Source organism: Polistes canadensis, unplaced genomic scaffold (assembly GCF_001313835.1).
Source record: "Polistes canadensis isolate GaletaPanama2010 unplaced genomic scaffold, ASM131383v1 scaffold_475, whole genome shotgun sequence".
Classification (NCBI taxonomy): Eukaryota; Metazoa; Arthropoda; class Insecta; order Hymenoptera; family Vespidae; genus Polistes; species Polistes canadensis.
In genome coordinates this window covers 28091-51014 of record NW_014570022.1, presented here as the reverse complement: position 1 = coordinate 51014, position 22924 = coordinate 28091, and the positions used below count along the sequence as shown (strand labels likewise).

The 22924-nt window shown below is 28.5% G+C and overlaps 6 protein-coding genes across 8 annotated transcripts; 1 reads left to right on the top strand and 5 right to left on the bottom strand.

Moving 5' to 3' along the window:
• Nucleotide 1: 1 nt before the first annotated feature.
• LOC106792565 (nucleoporin Nup37) lies at nt 2-1478 on the bottom strand. Its single transcript, XM_014759034.1, has 4 exons — nt 1231-1478; nt 888-1085; nt 441-808; nt 2-360 (listed from the first exon to the last, which is right to left on the bottom strand). The coding sequence occupies exons 1-4, from the start codon at nt 1378-1380 to the stop codon at nt 108-110; spliced, it is 969 nt and encodes a 322-aa protein (XP_014614520.1). The 5' UTR covers nt 1381-1478; the 3' UTR covers nt 2-107.
• Nucleotides 1479-1722: 244 nt separating this feature from the next.
• LOC106792563 (protein MCM10 homolog) lies at nt 1723-4193 on the bottom strand. Its single transcript, XM_014759031.1, has one exon. The coding sequence runs from the start codon at nt 4191-4193 to the stop codon at nt 2097-2099; it is 2097 nt and encodes a 698-aa protein (XP_014614517.1). The 3' UTR covers nt 1723-2096.
• A 1612-nt stretch (nt 4194-5805) lies between these two features.
• Nucleotides 5806-8771, bottom strand: LOC106792564 (gamma-soluble NSF attachment protein-like). The gene is made up of 8 exons (XM_014759032.1): nt 8520-8771; nt 8363-8430; nt 8210-8294; nt 8085-8102; nt 7787-7994; nt 7475-7723; nt 7136-7387; nt 5806-7044 (listed from the first exon to the last, which is right to left on the bottom strand). The coding sequence occupies exons 1-8, from the start codon at nt 8567-8569 to the stop codon at nt 6874-6876; spliced, it is 1101 nt and encodes a 366-aa protein (XP_014614518.1). The 5' UTR covers nt 8570-8771; the 3' UTR covers nt 5806-6873.
• Nucleotides 8772-9037: 266 nt separating this feature from the next.
• LOC106792567 (DNA polymerase epsilon subunit 3) lies at nt 9038-10518 on the top strand. The gene is made up of 2 exons (XM_014759037.1): nt 9038-9232; nt 9492-10518. Exon 2 carries the CDS (start codon nt 9513-9515, stop codon nt 9891-9893), a length of 381 nt encoding a protein of 126 aa, XP_014614523.1. The 5' UTR covers nt 9038-9232; nt 9492-9512; the 3' UTR covers nt 9894-10518.
• A 774-nt stretch (nt 10519-11292) lies between these two features.
• On the bottom strand, nt 11293-15495 carry LOC106792566 (E3 ubiquitin-protein ligase LRSAM1-like). Of its 2 annotated transcripts, XM_014759035.1 has the most exons (13): nt 15130-15495; nt 14374-14616; nt 13819-14232; nt 13719-13748; nt 13400-13501; nt 13189-13297; nt 12888-13049; nt 12705-12804; nt 12395-12638; nt 12194-12319; nt 11916-12110; nt 11622-11825; nt 11293-11537 (listed from the first exon to the last, which is right to left on the bottom strand). In XM_014759035.1, exons 1-13 carry the CDS (start codon nt 15205-15207, stop codon nt 11382-11384), a joined length of 2163 nt encoding a protein of 720 aa, XP_014614521.1. In that variant the 5' UTR covers nt 15208-15495; the 3' UTR covers nt 11293-11381. The 2 variants fall into 2 exon arrangements, with proteins under 2 accessions (XP_014614521.1, XP_014614522.1); XM_014759036.1 differs by lacking the exon at nt 13719-13748.
• Nucleotides 15496-15988: 493 nt separating this feature from the next.
• Nucleotides 15989-21830, bottom strand: LOC106792557. Of its 2 annotated transcripts, XM_014759026.1 has the most exons (9): nt 21724-21830; nt 21403-21600; nt 20591-21241; nt 20015-20530; nt 19591-19930; nt 17996-18326; nt 16950-17067; nt 16459-16622; nt 15989-16273 (listed from the first exon to the last, which is right to left on the bottom strand). In XM_014759026.1, the coding sequence occupies exons 2-9, from the start codon at nt 21586-21588 to the stop codon at nt 16213-16215; spliced, it is 2367 nt and encodes a 788-aa protein (XP_014614512.1). In that variant the 5' UTR covers nt 21589-21600; nt 21724-21830; the 3' UTR covers nt 15989-16212. The 2 variants fall into 2 exon arrangements, with proteins under 2 accessions (XP_014614512.1, XP_014614513.1); XM_014759027.1 differs by lacking the exons at nt 15989-16273; nt 16950-17067 and having other exon boundaries at nt 16512-16622.
• Nucleotides 21831-22924: the final 1094 nt, after the last annotated feature.

The following is a 22924-nucleotide window of genomic DNA, read 5'->3' as shown; positions in this document are numbered from 1 at the left end:
TTTAAATAAATTTTATGCATTTATTTATTTCTATATTTCTTATCTAAAAAAATACATAATAATATGACTTCATATAAATATAAAAATAACACTTCAACACATTCAACTTAGTGAATTTTTATTTTCCAAAAATGAAGTTCTCTATCACTGCCTGCACAAACGTATGGATATTTATAATGCCAAGATAAACCTCCTACAATTTTAACTTTTCCATGTAATATAACTTGCTTTATCTTAAAGTTACTAACTTTTAACTGATTATCAGGTCTTCCAATACTTGCTACAATGTGTTCGTAAGCAGGAAAAAATTTGATTAAAAGACCACCTTCGATATAAAGTGTTCCAGATTCCAATGGTCGACTAAAATAAATATGTTTATAATATTATTTATAATAATATAATCAAGAGATGATCGATTACATAAATAAAATCTTCTTTACCTGGGTCTAGATACATCCCATAAAAGTAATTCTCCAGCTGCTAAAGATACAACTTTCAGTGGATTAGAACCCCAATCTGCAGAGGATAAAGGAAGTACCCCTGCATCAAGTGAAATAATTGCTTGCTGATTTCTAACATTGTACATATGAATTAATCCATTTTTTTCTGCAACTAACAACTTTCCAGATTCTTCGCTATGCCAGCATACACTCATCCCAGGTGATGTTAAATGAAATGTTGAAACACATTTTTGATCTTCTTTAATAGCCCAAAGTTTACAAGTATGATCATCAGATGTTGATGCTAATAATTCACCCTCAGGTTCATAAGAAATTGAATTTATATAATCTATGTGCCCTTCTAAAATCTTAAATGAATATAATTTATTTTATATAATTTAATTATATATATATATTATTATTATTAAGTTTTTTAGGAAAATGTACCTCATATGTATTAATATCATTTAAATTACTATTGTACAGTCGTATTCTAAAATCTGTACCAGCGACACAAAAAGTAAGAATTTTAGGAACGACACTTAAAGTTGTTTCTGGACTCCATGCAATAGCATTTGGTCTAGTGTCATGATGAAATGTTCTTATTAAGTTATAAACTATGTCTTCCACAGTATCATCTTCCTCCTATAAAATTTAATAATTTGTTTATACATATAATAAAATCTAGAATATATTTAGAATTATTAATTTTAAAAAGTTAGAAAATAATTCCAAGAAATTGTAATACAACGTTTAATACATAAAAATAATTTATTTGATATTAAGATACCTGAAATTTGATTGTACCAACTATGATTTCTTCTTTTAAACCAATACAAATTAATTGCTGGGACCATTCATAAGGAGAAAATTCTACACAATAGATTTGACCAGATAAATTTAATTTAACTGATGGCGGTGTATTAAATGTTTCATCCATTTTTTTTCATTAACTACAAACGACATAAATACACGCGTTAAAATTAAGCGGCATAACCTTAAAACTACACTGATACTTTTCTCAAACAAAATATAATCATAGAAAAAGCACAATATAGATTGGTATAAGATCAATAAAAAAGTCATGTTTTTGTCCAAAATTTTTGCGTGCATAATATTATAAATACTTTGTCATATGTTTAACAAGTAATTTTTTCAAATTAAAATATTTCTATTTATATATATATATATATATGAATATTTAAATTAATGAAGTATAATAAATAATTGTTATATAATATTCCCTATACGTTAGTGATCGAGTGTGGTAATAGTCAATTGAAGTTGATCGTAATGATTCTTAAATTGACATAATATGTGTATCTAACAAAAGATTTAATTAAATGCACGAATATAATAATGTATATTACGATATACTATATCAGTTTACTGCATTATTTGTTTTTAATCTAATGATAAATTTATTTGAATGTAATTATTTTCTACAAATTTAGTAACAGAGGAGAAATTAAAACAAAATTTTTAATTAAATTAATACATTTATATCATAATATTTAGCATTTTTAAATACAAAATAGACTTGCATAGTTGCATAAATATTATAAAAATATAAAAAATAACATTTCTGTGCATTTGTTGACAAATTTTGCAAATGTTCAAAGTTTATATCTGTTAATATGTTTTGGATTGAAATTATCATCCTAAGAATTTTTCTTCACCACCACGCACAGATAAACTTTCTCTAATAATATCAGTTTTTCTTTCATCCATCATTGCAGCTTGTAACCAATTTGAACCATTACATTTAGTACAACTAAACAGAGGTAATTTTTCAAGACTAACAGTTCTGTTACCACAATCTGAACATTTAAAGAATCGCTTAATAGCATCTATTACACGAAGTGGATGTTTTTGTTTTTTACATAATTCTGAACCTGAAAATGCAGTATATTTACATATTAAACATCTCACAGCTTTACACTCTACTTTAAAGGTTGATAACATCTTTTCTTCCATTTTTTCTGTCATTTCTAATTTATTAAAATATTTTTCTTTTTCTTTTTCGTATGATTTTTCTATGAGATCTATATGGTTAGATTTAGCTTCCATTAATTCTTTAAAATTATTTGGTAAGGATTTAGACTTTTTTGATTCTTGTTTTTCTTCTATTTGTTCATCAATTTCTCTTGCACGTTTGACACCCTTTTTTTCTTCCTTCGTCAAATTTATTTTATTTGGATCTTTGGGTTTAATTTTTCCATTTTGTTGAACCCATTTAATAGCATTTTTTTTCGCATTATCAATATGTCTTTTTGTTATTGGTTGAGAAAAATCTATCGTACCGTTATAGCAACCTGTGCCTAAACGTGGAGTTGATAATGAAGAAATTCCTATATTTGTTTTCTTTTCTTTACTTTCTGTAGTAATTAAACTTTTATTTGTGGTGCTTGTAGATTGCGAAGATGGAGATATTGATTCCATCTTTAATTGTTTATTACTATTCCAAACTTTCAATTTATTTATTCGATTATGGTCTTTTATCGTTTGATTACATTGCAATTCTACAGAAATGCTTCCCTTTTTAATTTCTTTGCTTTTTCCAATAAATTTTGATTTATCACATTGCTTTTCAGATAATAGAGCTAAACGTTTTTGATCATGCATTCGCAATTTGTCACTTTCTTTTGCAAGTATCGGAACAAATGGTTGCATACCATTATTATTAAAAATCTGTGAAGTATTATTTTGGGATTTATTTTTTAAAAAATCAGATGAAAATCCACGAACATTATTGTTAGATCCTAAATCTGCTCTGTTAGAACATTTTTTATATTCTTGTTTGACATGATAAACACAGTATTCACATCGGTTAGTATTTACAATAGCTGTACACGGTTCTCCATTTTTCTTATTTGCCTTGCATTTACCCAAATCTTTAGATTTCCCAATAATCATAATCTTTTGTGGAGTATCGATACTCAACGTTGCCTGATCAAAGTTATCCTTAGATTCAAGTATATTTGGATTTAAAATTCCAATGACAGTACCAAGAGTAGTTTTCCAAAATGTTTTATAAGCAGAACTAAATAGAAAAAGAGCAACTGTAGTCATGTTTTCAGATAAATCACTAATTTTCCATATACAATATGATGAGCCTTTTTGTGAAGTTTTAGTAGGTGATTTGCTAATTAATACACCAGCTATCACCCAATCATTAGTCAGCATACCTGATGATATAGATGTTTTTATTTTAGAGATAGTTATAGCTAATTTACCATTCATTTGTTCCTTCATTTGTTTAGAAGAAATAAGTGGACTAATAACTCTTATTCCAAAAAAAGGATCGCTATAAACATTATTTTGAATGGATGATGATTTAGTAATACCATTATTTAACGTAATATTTTTAACAGAAAGTGATCTACTATCTTTTTCATACGTAGTAAAATTTTCTTTCTTCTTTATTTCATTATTTTTTAATAAATGTTTTATATCACGTCCATACTCGGAATACTTTTGTTTTTCAAAATAACGTTTATCTTCGTCGTCCGAAGAATCAATATTATCACCAATAATTTCGTTAATATTTCCAATATTATTTACCTTCTGGTTATTAATATCACACTTATTATTTATTTTGTCAATGGATGTATCGTTAGATACAGAATCCAAAAAATTATATTCTAACTCTGTAATAGTTTTGGTTTTCGTAGATTCATTTTCTTCTTTATCGTTTTCCGATAAAAGATCATTTAAAATATTAATTCCATCAGAATCATTGTCACTATCCATATTTGCACTTGATAAATTTCTAATAAATTGTAAACATCAAATTCAATGTATTTATTGTTTATAAGAAATGTTAGTATTTATAATATATAAATATAACTTTGTTTTTTATATCGCGATCATATGCTAAATAATAATCGATTTGTCTATTTTAATTAATATTAATAAGTATATATTATTATATGTCAAGATACGTAATTCGTTTATAAATATGAATGCATTTAACATAATGTGATGCACCGGACAACTTTCTTTATTACGTTTATTATGATTCACCCGCCAATTTACAAACATGGTTCATATCTTATATAGTTGGGAATCTTATATAGTTCTCACATATTCATTTTTATGTAAGAAAGAATATATACTATTTAATTTTATAGCAAGTACCTATTGAAAGATTGTAAAAAGTAACAAAATATATATATATATATATAGATGTTTAAAAATATTCTAAATAATTATAAAGAACAATTTTAAGTCATGTGATCATTGTGAATAAGTAAGCAACCAATCACAAATTGTCATGGCGCGCTTTCAATTAGACAGTAAAATATATTATATTAGTATCATTCATTTGTTAATATCTCACAAATTTTTTTACTCACTTATAATTAAAACAAAATTTGAAATTCGAATTTTTTTTTTTATTCAATTACTTCAATTACTAGTTAGGATAATAACGTTTTTAATTTATTATAAGAAGGATATATTTGTGGATTTATTCACGCGCGCGTAAAAATTCTTTAAGATGATAAATAATTTAATTTCTAATTCTTATAAATATTTATTCATTAATAGATTATAATGCGCTATATAATCAATTATAGTTTTGTATAACCATTAATGCAAAAAAATAATAAAGGGTTGTTGTGTCAAATATCATTTTCTTTATTTATAACTTTTGAACAAAAAAACTTATTTAAACATAGTTAACAATTTTTGACATTCTATAATATAACATATAAATAATATTAAATAATATTATTAGAAATAGTCGAAGCTATATTAATAACATAGTAAATAATAATAAATGCAAGATTTACAAAACTCGATTAAAAATATAAATAAAATTATATACATTTTTCTGCAGTAAAACTAATGTCTTATAGAAGACTTAACAGAAGGCTTCATTAGTTTCAGATACACTGTGAGGTTTATATAATATAGTAATCTATTCTAATCTATAGTATAAAGCAATTTGTTTGCCTTCAAATATATTAGGTCTACCGGAAAAAAAATTTGCAACGGGAAAAACAAGTGATAATCGAAGGGTGCAAGGTCTGGGGAGCATGGTGGATATGACAGAATTTCCCAGCCTAGGTCTGCGATTTTCTGACGAGTCGCCAAAAAAACATGTCGTCTGGCATTATCAAAATACGGTATGATGTGCTTTCTATTGAACATTGCTGGCCTCTTTTCTCTTATTTCTTTACTTAAATCATCCATTTGCTTACAGTATTTCTCCAAATTTAGCTTTTCATTAGGTTTCAGAAGCTTATAATGTATTGGTCCTTGAATGTCCAACCATATACACAACATTCTCTTCTTCAGATTCAAGCTCGGATTAAAAGGGGAAAGGGTAGTCTTTCCGGGCTCGCAATATGCTCCTATACTCACGATGTTGTCGTATGTAATCCATTTTTCATCAGCAGTTATCATCCGGTCAAAGAAAGATTCGTTTTTGTACCGAGCAAGCAGAGATGTGCATATGACAACTCGGTCATTCAAATTTTTTTCACTTAACTAGTGAGGCACCCATTTGCAATATTTATAGACCAATCCTAGCTTCCGAATATGGTCGGAAATGGTTTGTTGAGTTGAACTTAGCTTCTCTGCAATATCTGACGTTGTCAAAAATGGATTTTGCTCTATCATAGCCTTGATAATGTCGTCATCGATCAATGACAGCCGTCCTGAACGTGGCTTATCATTAAGGTCAAAATCACCTGCTTCGAATTTTTTAAATCAATTTTTGCACGTTCTATCTGAAACTGCATATAAACCAAAAATTTATATTAAATTTCGTCGCGCTTCTGTAGCATTTCTTCCTTGCTGGAGCTCGTACAAAGTACAGTGGCGTAAATGAACTTTTTCGTCGTCATGTTTTAACGATCGCCTCTCACTGCCCAATGACATGAGAAGGTTTTTTTTTCAGTTTACTTAGGAGAGTACATGTGTATAAATGCAATGATAACGAAAAATAGTCATATATGACTCAAATAAACATGTTTATATCGATTGAAACTTGAGGAGCAAAAATCGGACAAAACTTTCCGGTAGACCTAATAATATATTTGTTTTTGCTTAAAGCATGTGTGTTGTATGTAGGATATATATATATATCTCATGTATTAACATAAATTCGTATTACTTCTGTTTAAATCTTTCTGCAGAAATAACATGCACACGCACATACACACATACGCACACATATATATATGTATATGATAAATATTTATACTGCTGTTCCATCTTCTACATGGCCTGCAGAGTATATCTTAATTTTCAATGCATTTAAGAATTGTACTCTTATATTACAAGCGTCGTCTTGCATATATTCGATTCATCTTTAACATTATATATTATTTAAATGGAATAATGTACGAAATTATAGTTGAAATTAGGTTCTATGTGTATGGAGAATCTTAAATAAGATTTTAGTATTTTATAAAGAAGGCAATCAACACAATCCACCTTCATATTCATCCGCATCTTCATTTGTTTCCAAATTTTGCGAAGTTACATTAGATTTTTCATCTTCTACTTTATCTGGTATTTGTTCCATTGTATCGTTAGATATAGCGGCGGCAGCAACAGTAACTGCAGCACCAGCAGCAGCGCCATCATCTTTCTATTAATTGAAAATAATATTGAAATATATTATGTAAGAATATATGTTTAAAAGAAAATTATAAATGCAAATATATTTATCGTATACTTACAGAATTGACTTCGGCTTCAACTGTAGCTTGTCCAATTAATTTGTTAGCATTAGGTGAAACATATGACTCTGCTGCATTTGCCCTTATACCTACAGGTGGTATAGCATATATTTGCTGCGGTAGAGGCAAACCTCTAGCAAGTTTAGCATATTCGACATCCATGTGTTTAATAAAAGGACTGTTTAGAGCAGATCTAGCTGCATCTGCGTCTTCATTATCATAGGCTTGTAAGAGCATTTCCAAAGTTTGAACCTATATAATAAATTGATGATGTTAGTTGCTAAAGAGAATTAGTAGAAAATATTTTATATAAAAGATAACATTTATTTATAAAAATACCTCAGGTGCATCGCAATAATTGCCCCATTCTTTAAATGCCTTTTCTGCAGCAACTTGATCACCACGTGCTAATTGAACTAATACTAAGGCTACTGCCAAACGACCCACTGATTGTATATGATCTATTTGTTGATGCATTCCTATTTCTCTGCGAATGGCATCTGCAGCTTGATCGTACATTTGAAGTTTCACCAGGAGTCTTGCTACCTTGCTCATATATTCCGCTGCTTGTCTTGGACTATCTTCACCCTTTAATCGAAAAAAATATTTTTATAAACTCAATATTAATTTTATACAATAAGTAATTTATACCATCACAATATCTGCTGCACGCTTAAATAATTCTAAAGCTTGTTCTGGTTGTGTTGACTCTATCATTTTTCCTGCTTTATCAAGTACTAAAGCACCTGATTCAGGTGAACCATGTTGTTGATATAAAGAACAAGAACTGTGTGCAAGGTTTGGTATATCCGAAAGATTGCCCATTTCTTTGCAAATTGGTAAAGTTTGTTCTATACTCCTGTAAAACGAATCTTGATGATTTCAAGCGTGACATAATATTAATGCTTTTCTGTAGATAAATTAGATAAATATAACAATGAATACTTACTTTGCCGCATGATACCATCTATTATATAATTTAGGATAATAAATTCAATCAAATAAATATTATTAATACTAATGAATCACATTATAACATATGCAATAGAACAATATTGATTTATCAAAGGATACGATTTATTTTGTTTATAACAAGAAGAAGCTTTCATTAAGCAATCTCTACATTGTTGAAATGATTTGGCAATTTGAAAACAAGTAGCTAAAATAAATATCAAATAAATGTATTAATAAATTCGATCATTTGCGAAACTTGATTAAATATTTTACCTGCTTGTGCATACTGATCAGCAGCGTACTGGAAATCAGGCTTCCATTTCAATAAAGAAGTTTTTAAGCTATAACAATTATGTTAAAACAAACATTTTTTCTTTCATGTTGGAAATTAATTCTTAACATTATTTCTTTCATTATTCAATAATAGTACCTTTTCTCAGCTTGCCGTATGTGAGCGTTGCCTTTTTCAATCTTTGACATTTTTCTCCAAATGATGTCAGTTGATAATCACCCTTTTTCTCTTCGATAAATCCTTTCCTTAAGGAATTGAGTGATGTTCGATTCTAATATTACTTGTGACAGCTATTTTTTGACAAGCTATTGTACAGACGAAAGAATTTTTTCATTCCATAAAATTGATATTCATTAGTTAGAACACAAGTGCAAGTATAAAATCGTTTTTTTCCTCCATTCAATATAACTATCATTACAAGATGGCGTTGTTCGCATGCAGATATTTTTTTATTGGTCTTCTTTGGAAACATATTAAATGAAAATATGATACATGATCAACACAAATTTTACACGATAATTTGATTTCATTAGTATTGTTATGTAATCATCAGTGAGACAAAAAGTGTCTTTTATTTTTTTATAATTAATCAAAATAAATGTTATAAACGACATCTAGCGGCAAATTATGGAGTCTCTACAGTATATTCATTACCCGTTCTATTGAATTCTCTTTAGTTTCGATTTTATGATCGAATTTTTGTGATTGTTTACTATAATGGCTTTTAGAGAAAAACAGCGGGAAAAAAGTAAAGCAGTGCTTTATGAAATCTTATTTTTTGTTAAAAGTATACAAATTTCAGAAGAAGTGCATATGTGCAGAAACACACATCGTAACATTAAATATTGAAGGTAAATGAAACATACAGACATTACTTTAAATTTGTACTTCTTTATGTATAATGATATATAACCTATACAAAAAGTGTTAACTTAGATGATATGTATGCATATGTATATAAATATTAATAAGATGTTAAATAAATATCTCTATGCCATTAAAAATATATATACTAATGATAATTTTATCAAATTATTTTCTTTTAAAAGTAATGATTTTAGAAGTAAACTCAGGCTATTTAACATTTTATTCTTTCTTTTCTTTACTCAGGCTTTAATACAAAATAATCAAATGGCTGAACGATTAGAAGATTTAAATCTTCCAAATGCAGTTGTTACTAGGATTATAAAGGAAGCTTTGCCCGATGGAGTTACTATAGGAAAAGATGCGAGAACTGCTATTGCTAAAGCTTCATCAATTTTTATTTTATATTTAACGTCATCAGCTAACATAATAGCTAAAAAAGCAAATCATAAAACTATTAGCGGGGCAGATGTTTTACAGGCAATGGCAGATATAGATTTTGATCAGTTTGTAGATCCTTTACAAGAATCATTAGAAAATTTTAAAAGAACACAGAAAGAAAAGAAAGATGCTACTAAAAAAAAACAGTCCAAGAAAGAGGAAGATGAAGTAGTTGAAGACGAAGATACTGGAAAAGATAATTTATAACATTGTTGAGAAATAACGTTTTTGTATAAATATTTCTTGATAATATAAAGTCGACCGACAGAAGTGCAGTTTTTTTACATTGTTTTATATTTATTATAACCACTATATAATAATTATCAAATATAACTGTATAATGTTCGCTTTTTCATAAATGTATTTATTCTTTTATCTTGCGAAGATGGATAAAAGTATCACTTACATTTTATAATAACAATGATTTTTGTATATATTTTCTTTACTATATTTTTATCATGATAAATATCATTTTCTTTTTCGCATACAGTTTAATAGATCAATTTTGTACATGACCATTATATACAAGCAAATCATATTCAAATGTCATAAGAAATGTTTATAATTACTGTGATGGTTGTTAATTTTTTTTTTTGTTATAAAAATGTCATAAATGTTTGTTTAAAAATATTTTACTCTACATTTCTCTTGACGTTACTATTAGATTAAATAATATTTCGAAATTAATTTAGGTTGTTCTAGATTTAAATATCTAATATCATTATTGGAATATGTAGAAGTAAAGTTATATTACTTTAAAATTATATTTAATATAACATTTACAATTTTTGTAGTAGACTGAGATGATTAATAAAAATCTTAATTTATTTTATTTTCATTGTACTTGGATTAAATGTAAAATTATATGCGAATTTTATTGCTTATTCTACAACCTTTATAGAAATTACTTAGAAAATTTAACTTGCATATTTATTTTGGTTATAGATATGGGATGTGGTGACTGATATGTTTTAGTAATATTTTACATACAAAATCTAGTCTTCATTTTAGCATAATTTAAAAGAAAATTAGTTATTGTATTACTTGATTATGTATGAACTTTTACTTTATAAGTTGATTATTTGTAAACTTTTTTAAATGAAGCATAAAATATAATTATATTTTATTTATCTTATAACAAATTGCTTTATGCAATTTATGTCAAGAAATTTTTTAATCAAATAACGTAGATAAACTGTTATGTTGCATATATATACTAAGATCATTCTTTAGAGAACATAATTAGAAAATTGATCATTTCATTTAGTAATATTTAATAATATTTCAATAAAAGAAAAATGATAATTCTTTATGTAACTTTCGTTTGAATAATATTTCTGTTATTTGGCAAATTTCACCTATCTTAATTATTTATACCTTAAGTCATTAAAAAGACATACGTATACGAATATGAAGCATTCTTATTTTTTTTTTATTATGATTATGACTATAGATGCATTTATAAAAGGAACATTTTTATAAAGTTTATGCTAGATTGTAAACGTGGTCTAATTTATTAATTAAATTAATGAAGTATGTTATAGAGAAATATGAAATGCATAATAAATAAATGGTCACATCTAAATACAATGATAAACATTAGTTATTATTAAAAATGTATATATTGTAATATATTTTTTTTGTATTATGTGTATATTACGCACTGTATCTTAAAAATAACCAGTAACTGGTATTCTAATCTTTTAAAAAAGGCATCTCATGGCTTATGGGTTTAAAAATTTTCATTTTGCGTTCTATAGTACTTCGGCACATGGGACATTCCGATGAAACCATATTTGCACAATTAGAGCAACAACACAAATGTCCACATGGTAAAAAAATTACTTCACACTATAAAAATTAAAAACAAAAAATAATAAGAGTAATTTGTATATCTATATATAATCTAATTAAAAAAATATCCATTGAACTCACCTGTAAATCAAGACAAACCACACATTCAGCAGTATTAATACTTTTTGCAATATCAATTTCAGGTTGGTTATAACTAGTAGAAGCTTCTTCAGGTGGTGCAGAAGGCAATGTTGGTGAATTATCTTCATTTATTTTCATTTCAGCCAAATAATTTTCAACAGCCATCTTTATAGCAGCACAATCTCGCTCGTTTGTTATACCAATCTGAAAAGTTTTGGATTTTTAGCAAAAATGTATTTAAATTGTTAAATTATTTAATTATCAAAAAAAATTATACTAGTTATTTTTACGCACAGCTTTTAATTGTTCATCATTAATATTTGGTAATAACGATGGTAATGTAGCTAAAAAAGGTAGGCAGTGTAGTGCTCCTGCAATTGCAACATGCCGCACTAATGTAGGTTCTAGCATCTCTAATAAACCCTGAGGACGAGTTTCCATTAACGAATGGTACTGCATTAACCAAAATTGACTGCTTCTTCTTAAATCCTTTAAGATGAATACAAAATCGAAGAAGAATAAAATAAGTCAAATTAATATTTAAGTAAAATAAAAATGAAATAGATAATTACACTACTAGATCGTTTCTGTTCAATATGATTAATGGTTTCCAGAAGTTGATCTCTTCTATTTTTTTGTTGTTCTAATAAGTCGATAAGTATAGCACTTAATGCTACTCTTCGCTCAGAAATCTCATTCTACAAATACATAATGGTTTATGAATACACAACAGTAAAGTCTATTATAAAATATAATTTACTTAATCGACTTACAAGTTGTTGGTTTATTTCAAATTTTCTTCTTTCTAGTTCTATATTAGTTAACGCAGCTAATTGTGATTGGACCAAATTCACTTGTTGCATAATACTCCAAGACCGTGCATCACTGCGTTCTAATAAAGCTGCTACTGCGACTTTTTGTAATACTTCATCTTGACGTATCTTGTCAATAAGATCTTGTCTACTCTTTTCTTGATTTTGTACAATTTGTGCAAGATGATCATTCTGCCTTACTTCCCTGTAATTTCAAAATTGTAATAATAGAAAAAAAATATTTATTGGAACTATTTCGTGAAATACTAACAAAGATAATAGTGATTGTGCAGTATAATTTTTGTAATTAGTATGTTCTTCCAATTTTCTTGTCCTATATAATTCTTCCTCTAATAACTCTTCCATTGCCACTAAAAGAAATATAATAAATATAAATACAATGTCCATAATATATATTACTTTTATTAAATTATTAAATACACAAATCTCTTACAGAGAGTATCCTTTGTACGAAACATGAACTGTTCTGAATGACAAGACGATAATAATTGCATTTCTTCTTGTGCTTCTCGTTCTAATAGTTCAGCTTGAGTTTGTCTTTCTTCTTCGCTATTTCTTAAAAATTCCTTTATTACATTATCAGCTTCTTTTTCAGCTAAAAATAAGTTTATGATATTGTTGAATCGTGAATAAATATCAAATAATATAAATTATATTTGGATTATAGAATAATTGTTATAAATTTTTTATTGTTTTTATTATTAAATTTAAAAATAACAATGAAATTGATATACCATTAGAAATGTAGGAAAGCAAACGTGCTCTATTAGTGTCCCTTTCTTTTTGTACTTTTTCTAATTTATGTTCGAACTGAGTTTGTTGTAGGGCTAAGTCTTTTAACAGCTAAAATTAAGAAAACAGAGCATATCTAGTTATAAAATTCTATCTCCTATCCGAAATAATAAATTCAATTTTCATTGTTATAAATATATAAATCTGAAATACCTTTTGCTTATGAGCCTTTAACATAGATTGAACCTCAATTTCATATTCTTTCTGTTGTTTAATATTTCTTTCTACTTCTAATAATGCAAATTGACGTTGCTCCTGTAAATTAAATAATCTTATAGTATACAAATTTAAGTACAGGCAATTATTACTATACACGTGTATTACTTTAATAAAATTAAAATAATCAATGGTATAAAATAGAAGAAACATAATCTTACTAATGAAATAAAAATAGTTATGTTAAATAATAAAACAATAAAAAGCAATGATACTGATACAAAATAGTTTGAAACATAAAAATAGCTATGCATGCCTTTGTTTTTTCTAACTGCTGCAATTTTTCCTAAAAACAAAAATAATAACATTAAAACATGCATTACAACATCAAATGGCAAGCAGTCAACATGCAATACCTGTACATCACTATTCTTATCATAGTATATTGCTTGTACATTTTCCGAGCTTATGTCTCTGGACAAGTCATTGTCTGAAACCGAATCTTCAGGGGAATATTCAATTCCAGATTCATTTGCTAAAAATGCAATGATTACAATTGTACCCCCGCTCAAAATATCTTCTGACGGATAAGATAATTTTAATCCATCGATATTCAAAGTTGTTATTAATTGTAGATAGCCCAGAGACTTAGGGAGTTTTTGAAGAGGTTTATTGTAACTAATATCCAAATTAATAAGGTGTTGAAGTTTACCAATAACTTCTGGTAATTGTTTCAAATTATTTCTTGATACATTTAAGATAGTTAATTTAGTTAAATGTGCTATTTCATTGGGTAGTTTGCTTATATTATTTTCCTGTAGATATAATTCCTGAAGTATAAATAGAAAAAGAATTTTTTTGTTATGTACGTATATGTGTATATATATATCAAATTAATGATGCTATGTATAATTACATTTCAAAATGAAATGTAATATAATATAATTTATTATAATGTAATGCTTTTATACCTTGAGTGAAACAAGACACATAATGTCAGGAGGTAAAGTGCTAAATTGATTTCCATGAAGATCTAAGATAGTAAGCAAAGATAGATCATTTAAGGTACCTCCACCCGAAAGAGAAGACAACTTATTATGGTACATCCATAGGATTTTCTTCCTAAAGACTTTGCATAACGAATAAATCCCAGGTGGCACAGTTTTTAGGGCACATTCAGAGATATCAAAAACAGGTTCTGGATTTTCCCTTGCCTATCGTATGTTAATAAATATTATAATTATCATAATATATATATATACATATATATAATATTGTTACACATAATTAGAATTTAAATATTTTATAGAAAAGCTACAAAGAAACAACAATAAAATTAAATATCATAATAAAACTATCTTTCTATATAACATAATAATTGACATTACACTGACAGATCAATACCATAGTAACAACATTATGATTATTTTCAGTTAAATATAACAAAGTCATGCGTTAAATCAGTGTTATTGACATCATATTTTGTATCGAATGCATGGACAATTTTTCAACAGTTATTTCTCATTTTTTGTTCGAATACGTTTACTATATTAACTCTACGTAATTTGAAAAAAATAAAAATAAAAAAAAAATAAAAAACAATAGACCAAAAAAGAGGGTAGTGGGGGGAGGATCAAATCGATCGTAACAATTGACGTTGTTGTGTAGTACAATGAGGAATAGATATATGTTTAAATTAACCTCAAAATCATATTGATGACACATACCAGATATAATTTATACTCGAGACGAGCTTTGTAATCCATATTAACTTTGCTCCCATGTTTATTTATCAGAGACATCATTAATCGAATGTGTCATGACAGTGATATGTGGTATATAAAATTTACATTGTCATCGGTTTGATTTCGTTCGTCGCGACGTGATTTTGTTTCCTTTAGCGAACCATAAACGAATAAGACACGTATCATCTGTCAAAGCATTCTTACTGTTCACTGTATAACTTCGTATATTGCGTCTATCGCGAACAAGTACGTTAATTGGCAATGTAGTCATTTGCTGTTAGAGTTGAGGGAACACGCACGGTACACCTCCCTGTCAGACATCGAACTAACACTTACTATACATACTTATTACATCTAACCCGGACCAATCGTATACATACTCATCACAATGTACAGTACTTGCAGAAATTGCAATGACTTTTAACTATTATCTGTCAATATTATCTGTCAACGTTTAATTTAATTTAATTTAATTTAGATGTGCAATTTTTTTCAATGCATTTTCAATTTAATGCAGAAAATGCAACGACTTTTAATTATTATCTGTCAATAATATTGTACATTATTATTATATTATATTTTTTTTAACGTTTAATTTAATTTAATTTAGTTATATTTCTTATTGTTCTTCTTATCGGTTGCAAGTAAAAAGTTTCGAGGCTTGAAATTAAAAAGAAAAAAATATGATAAGACATATTTGTTTTTCCCTATCATCATTTATTTACTAAATTTTATAATTTTCCTTGCTCTAGCAGCTTTAGCAAACAGATGTTTTTGTTTCTTATTTTTTTGTTCTCTTTTTTTCTCTCTCTTTTTTTTTTTAACGTTATACCAAAATTATAATAATCATACCAACAGTTATATATTATTCAATATAAACTGTCGTAGGTTTTGAAGATAGGAGAGATTTTTGTGTTTCTCGCGACGTATACGAGATAATCAATACCACCCAATAATAATTCGCAATACTAACAATAAGACGCTAAATAAATATTCACAGATGGATGTAACAAGTGCTAAACAAGCAAAGGGGGCTGAGGGGGGGGGACATTTTAAAAATGCTCTTTAAAAATTCTCCGAACATTCTTTCTGTCGTAATCGATATTCCGTGGGTGTGAGCATTCCTCTGAAACAATACGTGTATATAAAGTATATAACGTACATATACATAAGAACAGATGAGGATTTATTTATTATAAACAAAATAAAAATTGAATCTTTGAAATATATTATTTTTAAAATTATATTTAATTTAGGAAAAATAGAAATGTGTTTTGAAAAGAAAAAAAAAAGAGTAACTTTATATAATACCTTAAAACCGTGTCGAACGAAACGTTGACTCCTTTGTCGCACATTCGTTTATAAAGATGCCAACAATCTTTTTCTTTGCGTGTTTGAAATCGTGGCTCCGTTTCTATCGATATTGCATCTGAATTCTTTTCTTTCAAAGAAATCTCCGTGGTGTTAGGATTGACCTTTTAATAATGAGATAATTCAATGAATTATATAACGCGTAATAATTATTTTTCGATATACGAGTTACTCATTTGCTAAATAGATTAACTCAACGATGTGATAATATTTATTATTTAGTGATCATAAAACTTTTAGCTGTTTAATATTAATATTTTATCTACTCAATAAAGAAATTCATTTTAAATATAAATATGTAAGTATCGATGAGAAGTATTTCGGCAATAGAATTTTACAAAATTCTTAAAGTGGAGTTAATTCACTTTAGCATGCAAAAATGGCTCATATATATGTATGTATTAATATGTATATGTTAATTGTTCTCTCACATTTGAAAGTAAAAATTTATTAGAAATCGTTGATCGACGTGTAACTAATTGATCGTCAGTTGTTATTATTTCGTTATCTTTTTTCATCTCTATCATCGTTGCTTTTTTATCAAGGACACTGTAAACATATTATATCATGTTAGACTTCTTTAAATTAATAATTGATTCAGTTGATTCTGTCTATTTATAGTATGAACATATTTATTCGTACGCGGTATTATATAAATTAATAAAGAAAATGATGAATAGATCATAGATAATAATCGAAGATCCTTTGAAATCGAAAAAAAAAGACAATTTATTATAAATTTACATTGTAAATTATTCCGAGAAAGTGGAATAAAATGAGAATGGTCGTACCAGTATGTTACAGCTCTTTTGATAACGTTATTTGTAGTATATTATATCGACCCGGTTTTTTTTTCTCGACTATCGTAAATCATGGAATAATCAAAGCGTATTTCGTGACCTTTATGAAATATTAAAATGCGGATATCGTTGAAGAACCAACTTCATTATGGTTTAACCTACGCGCATAATCTATGTGCACTTAGTTGAAAGAAGGCGTACGCTCGAGTTGTAATATGCTTTTACTTTAACTTATAAATAATATTGTAAATAGGCGCAGATGTGTGTTAATGAAGTATGTGACAACGTATAGATTAATTATAGAGATCGTATTTTTCTGGATTTTTCAATGTAATTATTTTTATGAAATAAATTTGTATATATATATGAGCAGTTCAATCAACGACTAAACTCTACTTTATACATTTTTGTTTTCAGATTTTATTATCAAAGCATTTGATCAATACTTAACTTTCGATATCTAAAATAAAATTGCTTAATAATTAAGTTTAATGCAATTAAATAATAAAAATTTGCATAGTTGTTGAACGATAAATAATATGACAATGCATATTATACTTTATCAATTTTCTCTAATTTTTGTTTCGTGGAGTTAATCGATTTGGTAAATGAGAACTGCTCATATATATATATACTTTTCTTTCTTTAGGAAAAAAGAAAAAAACAAGAAGACTTACGATACTGTTGAAGTATTACGTATTCTATGTGACTTCTTTTTCATATCATCCACATTTCCGATTGGCACGGCTAGACTTCGCATGTCATGGTCCATTAAAGGAACGCATAAAGATTCGCTTTCATCTTGGATAAACGAAAGCATGGGAAAAGCCGTTTTGATTTCGTTCGATTTCCAATGAATCGATTCTTTGCTCGTTCCGTATTCTCCCGATAATTCTTTGGAATCTTTTATGAAATGATTTTGAGATATCGTAGCTTTTGTTTTTATACAATCAAATTGCGTTTTTTCCAGAGTGCAATCCTCGTCGAAAGAATCTCTTTGAAAGGAAACTAACATAAGAGATGCGTTATTTATTCGTTGAATATTTTCTCTTGTTATTGTTCAATAAGATTTCTTTTCGATTAACATAATATTAATGTGTACATTATTATTTTATAAGTTATTTTGCATATTGTTAAAATTTACATTTATGAAAATATTGTCATATTGAGATTGTATAAAAAATTGATTGGCTCGTTGATAAATTTGTTATGCAATTTTATGAATAATCGTTTAAAGTAATAAAAGAATGATAACCGAAATAGGTACGTGGTATTAACGAGCTAAACTAAAGCTTGAAAAAAAATATTGACTGCAGTTCCTATATGTATAAAAGTATGCTTGGAATGTTAGAAAGAAAGCTCACACGTTTTTCGGGTTTTATTAGTTCATTTAAAACTCAAATAAAGTAATTATTAGAGGTTGATTGCGCGTCGAGTTTCGATGAGATATTTTGCTCCATGAAGGGAGGTCCTTGAGGGTTAATAGGGTTGAGAAGAAGTTTGGTCGATTTAACATGTTCAATCGATTATAAGGATAGCACGAAGAAGATAGACAACGCTTTATGAAGAAAGCCTTTTCGATAATGCCGTTAGAAATGGCATCATAGACAAATACATACTGCAGTGTTCTACGCTTATGTAATAAGCAATCTTTGCTCGTAACAGCATGGATTAATTTCATTTGAAGAAAATATATGTCAGTTTATCGTATCTATCTCTAACATTAAATACAATCGATTGATAACACTTGATTTGTTCGAAAACTATGCTTACCATTCGTTACGTTTATAAACACGTTGGAATATCCTCAAAAAAATGTTAATTCTACAAAATATTTCGACAATTCTATTCAAAATATCGATCATAATGGCTCGCGTGAAAATTTTTCATTTACTATAGTAGCGTTTAATTCATGCACGATAGAATGTAAGCACAACGAACCAGCTAAGAGAGATAATTTATGGAATGTATGCGTCGCGTGTCTCGCACCCTTTGTAATTTGTTCCTTTAATTATCGTTGCACGCCTTGCCTCATCGTAACGCTTACGTCTCATCGAATTTCTACCTGGCTTTTATCAGTTTATTACGCGAATGTTGTTTTGTAACAGGCATCGCGAGTCAATGGGGGATTCAATATTAAAAACAAGTTATGATATAAATAACGAACAATTGGAAATACGCAATATTTCTCATTAATTTTATCGTATTCTTTTTACATATCGCCCAATTGTTTTCATTCGCGTTTATTAACTTTCGTGTTTTCAAAACTTACCTGATTTTACAGATTTCCTAATATTTCCTGGGATCGGTGTTGTCGAGGTTTTTATGATGGGCGTTGTAGATAATTTTTCTCGCAACTGATCGATCAATTTAGCTTCGTTCGGTGAATTTTCCAGATCGCTATCGCTTTCGGTAGAACTAACCAAAGAAACCATGGTAATGACGTCGTTCGATTTCCCATCGCAATCTTTCATAGATAATCCACATCGACCTCGTAAGCCATTATTGCATTGTTCATCTTTGCAAGCGGATCCTAAGCTGTGTTGTCGTTTTTTTATACTTTTAAGACGCTTTTTTAACGGAGCTGATTTTATTGGACGAACGTATGACGGCTGGGAAAAAATCGGTATAATTAAATATTATCGTAAGAAAAATTGATTAATAATATATATCTAAGAAAAATTAATATTAATTACCTTCAACAGAATATCTTTTTTTTTATCAAGAACACCTTCCTCGTTAACTTTTCCTTTGTCGTTAATTTCGTTGGAATTTTTTTGAATTGTATTTTTAGAATCACAGTTCGTATCTATAACGATATTTACTTGAATACGAGATGAATTTCTTCCTTGCAACGGTGCCGAGCTACTTCTTGACTTTCGATTAAGCTTTTGATCGTTTACGTTTTTAATCACATTTTTTGCTTCAATTTGTTTCATTTCCGTCGTTCTTTTACACAAAGAACTTCTTTGAACATCGGTATCGGCGGTCGACATTTTTGATACAACAGTCTTATCAGTTTCCGTGTATAGAAATGCTCGATTCGTACCGTTTCGAAAATTAGCGCGTTTCTGTTTCGCCGAGGTTGCTTCGTTTTGAGATTTGGAGACGTTTAATGCTGTAATTTCGGACTTTAACGTTGGTAATTTGATGTTATCCTCTGCCTCGATCGACACACTTTTTTCATTTTTATTGGATTGATCGACTGAAACCTACAAAATAATATTTATACAAAAATATGAATTATTTACACTGTCGTATTAAAGTTATACCTCGATTGTTCCTTTTAATGTCTCGTTAGTGGTACTTTCTACATACTTAATCCTCTCGATTGGCTCAGAATAGCAAACATCGTTTTGAAGTTTAACCGAAGAAGTTTCAACAACTTTTAAATTGTTCTCGATAACCTTCGTCTTTTTAGGTCTTTTTGTTTCCTTAATGTCCTTGTCTAAGTCCGTTCTACTTTCAAAAGAATCCGTACGCTTGGTCGTTTGAATTTCACACGTATCATCGCCGTAAGAATTATCCAAATGCTTGCTATCAGTAATAGGATGTCTATCATTTTCTGATGATCGAAGTATTTCATTTTTGGAGACTGGTGGTGGTGGTGGTGGTGTTTGCGGTTCCGATATGGCAGGATAATTCGATGATTCAGAATTGCATCGTTCCTCGCGTACACCATGCGCCAAATATATATCGATATTGGTTTTATTTTCTTCGCGATGTTTCCAGGCAAGTCTTAATCTTTCTGTAAGCTCTTGCCTCGAATAAAGTATCGAAGCCTTTTCTCCGTTTTCAATTATATTCCTGTTTCGAGATTTTTTCGTGGTTGACTTTGACTTACCAGTGATTTGACGTGCAACGACTTCTACTTGCTCGATGCTGTTATTTTCACGGTGTCGTTCGCTCCAAGCTATGCGTACCTACAAGATTCAACAAAATTTGTTAATTATAAAAAAGAAGATGGGTAATGGAAAAGGAATACTATTTGTCGATTAATATATATTAATATCAACTAATTTCTTATTCTTAACGACGAACGAATTAATATTATTATTATTCGATATTTAATGAATAAAAGGACCTTCGGTTTCGAAGATCCTGATCTCGAATTAACTCGACTTCTATCAGATCCAATAGGATCATTGTGAATCTTTGAAGATTGCTCGTCGTCCGACGTTTTTTGTCGTCTCAATTGCAATCTTCGCGGCGTGGGTGGTTGTAATGAGAGTTGACGAACTCGAACAACCGATCTACGAATCTCTGACATTTGTACGTTTTTCTATACAAAAGAATGATTCAATTTTGTCAAATGTTTTCATTCGTGGTATCAATTGAAAAATAATGAAATATATATTTTTGTCTTTTTTTAAATCTATTTATTTACTACACGTTAAATATATACCTTTGGCAATTCGAACGATTATGATTTTCCAAAATGATTGTTGGTTGAATTTTTTTTCACATACATATATATATATATATACATACATATATATACATATATATACATAGATTAGTAACGATTCAATTATTTACTATCTCTCTTTCTCTCTCATGCGAATGAACGAAAATATGATCGGATCATTCGCATCGTGTTCACAGCACGATCGAATGCCGACTGACGAGTTTCATCCATTGCCCTCTTCTACTATGATCGTTTTACCACTACTACTTTGTTCGTGATTCAGTAGAGAATTTCTACCACCCTCTCACCGATAGGAAAAGTAGGAGAGTGGTCGAACAGTACGTTGCTTTTTTGTATTTCGTGCAGCTGGGGGTCGCGTTATATCCACAACGGCAATTACCTTGAACCCGCCCTCATCTATATCTTCTACGGATTTTCCGTTGAGGTATTCGAACTCAAGAATCGATCCGTGTTTCATGATTCACGAACTTGCAACTAGAGTTAGGAGTCTCTTAAAATTAGTTTAGAAACACGATATATGCCATTTTTGCTTTTTCAAGATCATTGTACTTAATGACTTGTTTGTATATTCGTAAAAATTTACTATATCAATATCCATTTTTCTTCCTTTCTATCTAGTAATATTTTTATTGATATTTTGAAATATTATATACGTCAGGATATTTTAAATTTTATTATAATGATATTGTCTGAATAATTACTAATATCGTTTATTATAAAGGTACAGATTCGTTATACATATTTATCGATCTTTTAAATTTGATCGTTGGACGTACGAATTTAAATTCGATTCTCTTCCATCAACAAATCGTTTCAAAGGTGCAAGACCTCTTTTCTCCTATTGTCTATGTAGCATATAGAATTCTCGAAATCACTAATAGAACACTCGAAGGTTTGTCAGTAATCCAGGATTATTGATCAAAACTATTCGGTTGGCAATTAAGTAAGTGCGGATTTTTTGGTTGGCAACTAAGTGAGCATGGTTACTTTTAACAAAAACCTATTGAAAACACAGGCCTCGGAGGGGGGATATTTACGTAAGTACTTATTTATACAAAGAGAAAGAGAGAAATATAGATAGATAGATAAAAAGAAAGAGAGAGAAAGAGAGGTCCCCCGGGGACCTGTAGGTTTTTATTAAAGTAACCACACTCGCTTAGTTGCCAACCAACAAATC